Source organism: Bipolaris victoriae, assembly GCF_000527765.1.
Source record: "Bipolaris victoriae FI3 unplaced genomic scaffold scaffold_94, whole genome shotgun sequence".
NCBI lineage: Eukaryota > Fungi > Ascomycota > Dothideomycetes > Pleosporales > Pleosporaceae > Bipolaris > Bipolaris victoriae.
This window is the reverse complement of record NW_014575298.1, coordinates 72,253-79,663: the sequence shown is the minus strand read 5'-3', so window position 1 is coordinate 79,663 and position 7,411 is coordinate 72,253. Positions and strand designations below refer to the sequence as shown.

At 51.9% G+C, this 7,411-nt stretch overlaps 3 protein-coding genes across 3 annotated transcripts; 1 reads left to right on the top strand and 2 right to left on the bottom strand.

Moving 5' to 3' along the window:
- Positions 1-339: 339 nt before the first annotated feature.
- COCVIDRAFT_18955 (hypothetical protein) lies at positions 340-1,097 on the top strand (the record flags this gene model as incomplete). The annotated part of the gene is made up of 3 exons (XM_014697604.1): positions 340-579; positions 976-981; positions 1,026-1,097. 3 exons carry the CDS (start codon positions 340-342, stop codon positions 1,095-1,097), a joined length of 318 nt encoding a protein of 105 aa, XP_014553090.1.
- A 3,187-nt stretch (positions 1,098-4,284) lies between these two features.
- Positions 4,285-4,812, bottom strand: COCVIDRAFT_29630 (hypothetical protein; the record flags this gene model as incomplete). Its single annotated transcript, XM_014697627.1, has 1 exon — positions 4,285-4,812. One exon carries the CDS (start codon positions 4,810-4,812, stop codon positions 4,285-4,287), a length of 528 nt encoding a protein of 175 aa, XP_014553113.1.
- A 1,304-nt stretch (positions 4,813-6,116) lies between these two features.
- Positions 6,117-6,581, bottom strand: COCVIDRAFT_108530 (hypothetical protein; the record flags this gene model as incomplete). Its single annotated transcript, XM_014697626.1, has 1 exon — positions 6,117-6,581. One exon carries the CDS (start codon positions 6,579-6,581, stop codon positions 6,117-6,119), a length of 465 nt encoding a protein of 154 aa, XP_014553112.1.
- Between the last annotated feature and the right edge of the window lie 830 nt (positions 6,582-7,411).

The window sequence follows — 7,411 nt, the reverse complement described above, 5'->3', positions numbered from 1 at the left end:
CGGGGAGCGGAAGTAAGACTTCGCAACTACTGTGTATTGTAATAAAGCGCCTATTTGGTAACTTCCAAGGGTGTATCGAAGTACGTCGATATCCGCGTGCGCAAATCTATCAAGTAATTAACTCTGGTACTCACAAAGCAAGAGAATAACCAGGCGGGCGGAACGGTGCGGATAGATAAGGATAGACGTATATATCAAGCCGTTGCGGGACAACGGCCTTATTAACTTATGCAATTCAAACCCACCTAAGACATTATATGCGACATCGATGCAATCTCGAAATCGCGATCGCGATCGCGATCACTGAAGGGAAAAAGTGAAGAGGACGATGGGGCTTAGATGTGGCTTGGACACGGCACCGAAACTTCTGTGCGTCGTCTTGGGGCCAGCTGGGCACAACGAACATCGACGACGATACTAACAACAACGCAACGACGATTCGTCTTGGGTATCGAGGCTTGGCAAGGCTGGTTCCCAACGTATCGCAGCAGGCAGTGCATGTTCCAAGAAAAAGCGGAGAAGCGGAAAATCAAGACAACGCTGAACAAGAGCCGAACAACAACGCCTTTGCAAATTTCCGTAAGTCGGATCGCACGGCTGGGCGTATGGCCGTTTGAGGCCGTGCAAGAAGGAAGAAGATGGAAAGGTCTCACGTGCCGGTATGCATGTATGCATCAATGTCAATCCCTCGGGAAGACTATGCATATACGTGCCTCCGAGCCCGTCTTTGTGGCTGTAACTAAACTAGCAAGACAGACATACAGGCATAGGGAGAGATGAACAGCAAGCATCTGTACACATGACAATCAAGCTTTCGGGATACCGACACCGACACCGTAGCCGAATATAGATTACGCATAACATCAACCCAGATCACAGCCTTGATTATTATACAGGACGTGTGAGTTGCGTAGAACATTGAGAGTTCCTGCGAGGTAGACTATTGCTTGTTTGTGTGTTTGAACATTTACGTAGGTATTAGTACGTGGTGTTAATTTGATTGCGTAGTTGCACTATTACTGTAGGGCTGTCTGTCGGTCAACTCGGGAAAGCGGATTACCAAGACCGAGAGGGCTAGCCCTAGCCTTCCAACATAAGCCAACCTTTACTACGGAATATCATCACTACTATAATATTACTCTAAGCAAAAAGTCGATAAGATGAACACACCAATGCTGCATTTACTATGCTAAAATCATATCCATCAACATGGTATTGCTGGTATTGCAGCAGCAGCAACAACAAAGGCTTCACACGTACCCTTGGAACCAAGGAGATTTTCGTTCCCGACCTTCCTTGAGAAGGGGGCACCATTTTCCAACCCGGCTGTTTCGGTCTTCCGAAAGCCGAGACAGGAAAAGGGAGACTATACTAGACTCATGATCTACAACCATGAATCAGTTTTCCCTAACCACATTCGAGGGGAAAAAACCCACAGAACCCCAACACCAAAACACGAACAGTCTCAAAAGAGACAAGACAGAAAGGAGGAAAGGTTAAAAACGCTCACGCCCAAGCGAGGAAGCGTTATGTCGCAACCATCGCCCCGAACTCCAAAAAAAATAAAACACCGTGCGGGTGAAAGGAAAAATAGGGCTGAGAGCCCCTTGCTAACCCTTAATCTCCTACATGGGTACACGCAACAAAGCAGCAGCATCATTATCACCACTTTCATTCATAGTTACGCACTAAGCGGTGTGTATACCATCCTAACCCCATCCTCCCCAACGCCTCAACCCCCCTAAAAAGCCCCCCCCCCCGGTCCCACTCTAACCCCCATCCATCCTAGCCCCCACCTCACACGCATAGTAAGATCTCGCTGATCACTCTCCTCATATCCCCCCCCCCTTCCCGTTCCCATCTGCCGCTAGGCAAGGTACAAGCGTCTTTTTTATCCTTCACCATGCCCTGCCTTCTCACCGTGCTCTCGTCCTAACCGTGCTCTCGTCCTAACCACGCTCTATCCTCACCGTGCTCTCACCCTAATCCGTGCGTTTTTTTTGTTACCCCCATCCCCCCATCCCATCCCGTCTGCCTCTCACTCGTCTCTCTCTCTCTTGTCTCGTGTCACTCGAAAATCTTACATACGCAGCCACAGCCCTAAAACCCGTTGGCGGGGGGGGGGGGGGGGTTTGCTGACGCTGGTCTGGGCGCTGGGCTGAAGGGGGAATGGGCGGGCTCAGTGACAGAGAAGCTATGTTGGTGAAGGGAATGGGCTGGGGGAGGGGTAAGGTAGGGTAGAGTGCAATGCATAATAGCTCCTTCCCTTCCCTCTGCCCCCCCCCCCCGGCCGCGCGCGCGCACGCACAAAACCCCAAGCACCGACGTTTTTTTCCCCCAAGAATATTGTCAGAGGTTTTAAAAGCATTGTATAAGTATGTAGTATGGTTTACTGCGGGACTTTGAGTTTATTAGTTTCTTCTTTTGCTTGACTTGATTTGATTTGATTGCTTAATTCCAAAGCTAAACTGTGAAAAAAATTTCAAGAGACAATGTGAAATAAGACTTTCCTCTCTCTCTCTCTCTCTCTCTCTCTCTCTCTCTCTCTCTGTCTCTCTTTCTCTCCCGCGCGGTAAAAACAGGCATGCGCGTATAAAATCGACTGGGGATGGGGAAGGGATTTTGAGTCGTGCTCCCTTCTGCTTGGTCATCCCACCAACCACCCCATCCCCCAACTGGGGGGTGTGTGTTTCTTTTGCGGCTGGTAAATGGACAAGGGTTCTTGTGCTTCTAGAAGCATGGAAAGGGAAGCGGGAAGAGAGATTATGGTCACGCGATGGGGCGATGGCATGTTTTTTTTCCGAGGCCCGCGTATATAGCAAAAAGGTATTACGGGACGGGTGGTGGTGTGCTATGAAAGGATTTGGGTTGATGAGGATGGTAAATGGTAAGGGTTTGCTGGTAAGCAGTCAATTTAGATAGGGTTGGAATGATGACGGTGACAATGAACGATGTAATCGCTATGATGAGAAACCGTTTTTTGTGGAGATTATCCCGCCTCCAAAGTGGAAAAAAACAATTGGCCAAGGTGTCAAAAAGGCTTGTTGTATTTCTTTTCTTCACTTAAACTCTTCTTGTTTTATTAACTAGCGCTGCGAAACCCACCTACTTTTACTATGCATGATGCGGGTTAGTTAGTGCCAGAATGGGGGCAGTGCTTTGTGGGAAATCTCGCAAGGACGGGCTTGTTTAAGGATAAGGTAGTTTAGAAGCCGTCGAACTGATTTCGAACTATCGTCAAGTTCACACGATACAAGGGACCACAACATGCGCTAGGACGGAATATCCACTTCGTCGTGTCTCTCTATCTCTTGAGTCGTGAGAAGAAGGGCATGGGCCAATGTATTGTTTCGAGAAGCGGGATTGCCCTCAGGATGCGTGTCATGTCACATCATCTGGCCCTTTTCCAATATGAGACTCGTTCGTTCCCTTTTGGTGGGGAAGGGGGGGGGGGGGTAATGGGAGGAGGGATCGGTAGTTGTGTGGAAAGAAAAGCGACCGAGCTTTTGTTTTATCGCTGGCCAAAACTCTCACATGATGTTACACAGAATAGGTATCACGGCAGTTGAAAGAGTGGGTTTGATGATGAGGGCTCCTGCTCCCAAAAAAGAACGAAGAGAGAAAAAAAAAGGTGAAGCGGTAAATTCCCTCAGCAAATAGCGCGAACACGGTCAAGGACCACCTATGACCATGTTCCAAACCGGCCCTATTATTGCTGAACAGACAACAAAAAATCCCCCGGGCCTCGCATTAGGATTAGGGCCTTTTTTCGTTATTGAACAAGCGGACGCTTTTTTTCAACGTTCCCAGCTATACGGAAAGCTTGCTTTTTGCCTGTATTGTACACGAGTATGCGGCCACACCGGACTGTCAGGTACCGAAGAACAAAACAGACCAGTAGCGTTCTAACCTAAACGCGTTGCACTATCTGTCTCCCTCCTGAAATGTCACCAACGCATCACCCCAACGCATAGCCTGACTGACCGCTTTACTGTCGTGATAATGACAATTAACCAGCCCGTCTACTAGAGTCGCCGTAAAAAAGCCATGACTGTGACATTGTTATTGCTTTGAGACACCGACCTCACTCCTCATCGGAGTCGTCTCCGCGACTTGTGTCTCATACTTCTCGATTTGGTCAATTGAACTGAAATGCAAGGCGGAGAGAGAGGGCGCGCGCGTATGTGTGGGTGCACGGTGTTTGTTTGTGTTGATGCCCACCGCATCTTGTCGTCTTCATCGGCGCGAATAGAGCGAGAGAGAAAAAGGGAGGGCGCAGGAAAATCACTTGGTAGTCGGTGCGATTTCTACCAAGTGATCGACCTTGGGGCTGGACGGCAGTTGAGTAGTAATCCACTGGGTAGGGTGTTGGATGGTTTGGGAGGGGCCAAGTTTTCTGCGATCGCTAGCCCTGATGATCAGATTCGCAGCCAGCATGTGTGTGTACGTGTACCCTTCTGTTCCGAGTCCGTGTCCGTGTTGTTGTGTGTTTGTGTGGTGGAATATGCCGGAGCGACAACGGTACGGAAGGGCCGGATTTGCAGGTGGCACGACTCGGACCATCCGGCCAGTGACGATTGTGCACCCGTTTGAGCGACTGAGAGACAATCGGAACTCGGTCCTGTAGGTTGCGCCGAAATGGCCGACACGGCGGTTGGGAGAGGGAAAGGAGTGGAAGTGTCGCCGGACTGTCCTGGCGTTAGGTATAGGGGGCTTCTGTCGTGTTTCACCTGGAAAGATCCGTGACAGGGTATGCACGTCGACTATTGCGCATTCCGTAAAGTCCAGAGAGAAGTCGAAGTGCTTGTGCATTATGATTGTGTGCGCGTGCCCCTCTCTGGACATGGATGTCGAGTACATGTGTTTGAAATGCGTCGAGGCGGGTTTGTATTCGGTGCGACGCGCAGACAGGACGGCACAGCACAGTAGAGGCGACAAGATTTGCTACATGCACCTTTCTGCTGGCATGTGTATTTATTTTTATTCCTGGATAACGTCATGTACGATTTCCCATGTGGGATGCAAGATCAGAGCCAAAGAAGGGTGAGCGACATGTCAGACTGCCCGCTGGCTTAACCCCCCGCGTGGAGGGAACGGCATAAGACATGTCCCCCTCAGCCCTACAACGTTCGCGACCATCAGATCAGTAAGCCCTTGCGCGAGCAACCGTCCGTGGAGTAGGCAGCAGGTCCCCCCCGTCAATCAATCGCTTTCGGCCCAATTTGAGTGCTGACCAACTACTCAAACGTGCCAACGTGGGAGCAATCCGGGGTAATAAAACGCACCCATGACAGCGCCTGGCAGTTATGGCAGTTCAACGCGAAAGTCATTGCAACCCGACAAACGGCTCCAACAATCGGCTTTGTGGAAATCTGCTCGCTGGGCGATATGCAAAGTGGACCTGCTACAATCAGGAGATGAGAGAAAACAGGCCTGTCGGACCCGACAAGCTGTTCACCCTCCGTGTTCGGGCTCCGGTGGCCCTGCGTGCATGCATGGTAGGTACATGGAATGCGAGTCCATGATTGCAAATCGCCGACTATCTACCCAGCCCTAGGCTTGGGCTGGCACGAACCAAAATGAAGGCCGCCAGGGGTGGGGTGTTGCGCTTTGCCTCGTTAAGAAAGCGTTGCGGGAGTTCAGTGCGATGCGCATTGGCCCGGAGAGGCTTAGTGTCCTTTGTTTCCGCGCAAGGCCCTTTGAGCTTCTTTGTGGGTGGTCATTGGTCAGGTCGTTTGCACGTCGTTGGTCAGGCTAGCGTGGGAATCCAAGGCTGACCAGCAATGGCTGTCCAAGTGGATTTTGGACACATGCACATGGCTAGATACATACTTATGCAGCGGGAATTGCCTCTGTACTCGGCGTACACAGTCCGCGGCGGCTGGGTGTAGACGGGACGTATATGCAAGACGGTCTAACGCCCAGCGTCGCGTCAAAAATGTCTCCAAACTTAATCAGGCGGTGTCGAGATCGTGAATGCGTGCCAAGATGGAATTTTAGAAGGTGGAATTTCCGACAGAACGACCGTTGAAGACAAGGCAGAGGGATGGATTGAGTGCTTAGCGGCTTGCGATAGTTACCGGCGCTAGGGGATGGGGCCAAAGCTTCCATGGCTGTCAGTAGAGAGGTTTTGCAGCGTGCATGTAAGTAAGCAGGCCTGTACAGTATGTAAGCACCTCTGGCCAGCCACGCGCTCGGAGCACCAACGACCGGGGAGGTATACAGACTGCATGTACCGATGTATGTACGTACATACAGGCTGGACATGTATACACAGTGTATGATACATGGTGTACTTTGGATGACTGGCTGCAAAAAAGGTGCAACCACCCGTCTGTTTTGAAATGTGACCAAAGACGTGCTGTGTCATTCTCAGCAAGCAAGCGCGACGAGAGCAGGACCGGGGAGCAGTGACGTGCAAAGTAGTGGTACTTTAGTCTGTCGCCCGCGGCCTCAGGTGGGTGTCGTGGGTATCGTGGGCAGTGGGCTAGAGAGCGGTAGGTAGGGTGAGTCTGGCAACCAGGTACAACCTCGTAGACAAGGCACGGTTGGGCCCGCGAATGATGCCTGCGCCACCACATCGTTGCACGCTAGCCAGGCCGTACTGCGTCCAGCTGCGCCCCTCGGAGCCAGTTCCGTGCCGCGTGTGCGTGTTGCAGCCTCACGTGATCCTAGCCGGTTCCCGAGTGCCCGCCAGGTCCTTGTGGCTGCCTTCATCTGTTTCTGGCATGTTTCGCGCAGGCGGCCCTCTCTGCATGCCCAACCGCCATTGCACACCTTCACCTCCATCGTGGGGCCTCGCGGGACAGTCGGCGGCCCCCCACGTTGATCCGTTGTCGCAGTCGTTGTCGTCGTGCGTGTGTGGGTGTGTGGGTGTGCGGGTGCAAAGTGCGGCTGGTGGTGGTTATTTTGCCCTACACCGAGTTTGCTAGGCCCGTTCTAAATCAAAGCATCCACATGTACTACTTACTCTCCCACCACTACTGCTAGTACCATCCATCATATTGGCTTGGACGCTCCATGGCGCAGTCGCTTGCCCCGCACCCAGAGGCTGAAGAGGCACGCGTAGCAAGCGAGCATTTTCGCACCATGCTTCCACTTCAGGACCCCGAGTAGCATCTATCCAGACCTATTTGCGTCGCCTTGGGCCAGAGATGTCTTGCTGCTTGCCTTCTTGCTCGCTCCTCGGCTTGCTCGTGGCTACGCTGCACACACGCACATGTGATTACATCCGCCCCAAGCCTCATGACCTAGCAGCTGAGAGATAGGCGCAATCACAGAGTCCTCAATGGCTGCCACGAGATGCACCATTCTAGACCATGTTGCCTCTTTGAGTTCTGATTCTGACTGGCGACAGCCATCCCACCATCTGATGACTTGCATCCTCACACCCGTCTGGGGGGGGGGGGGG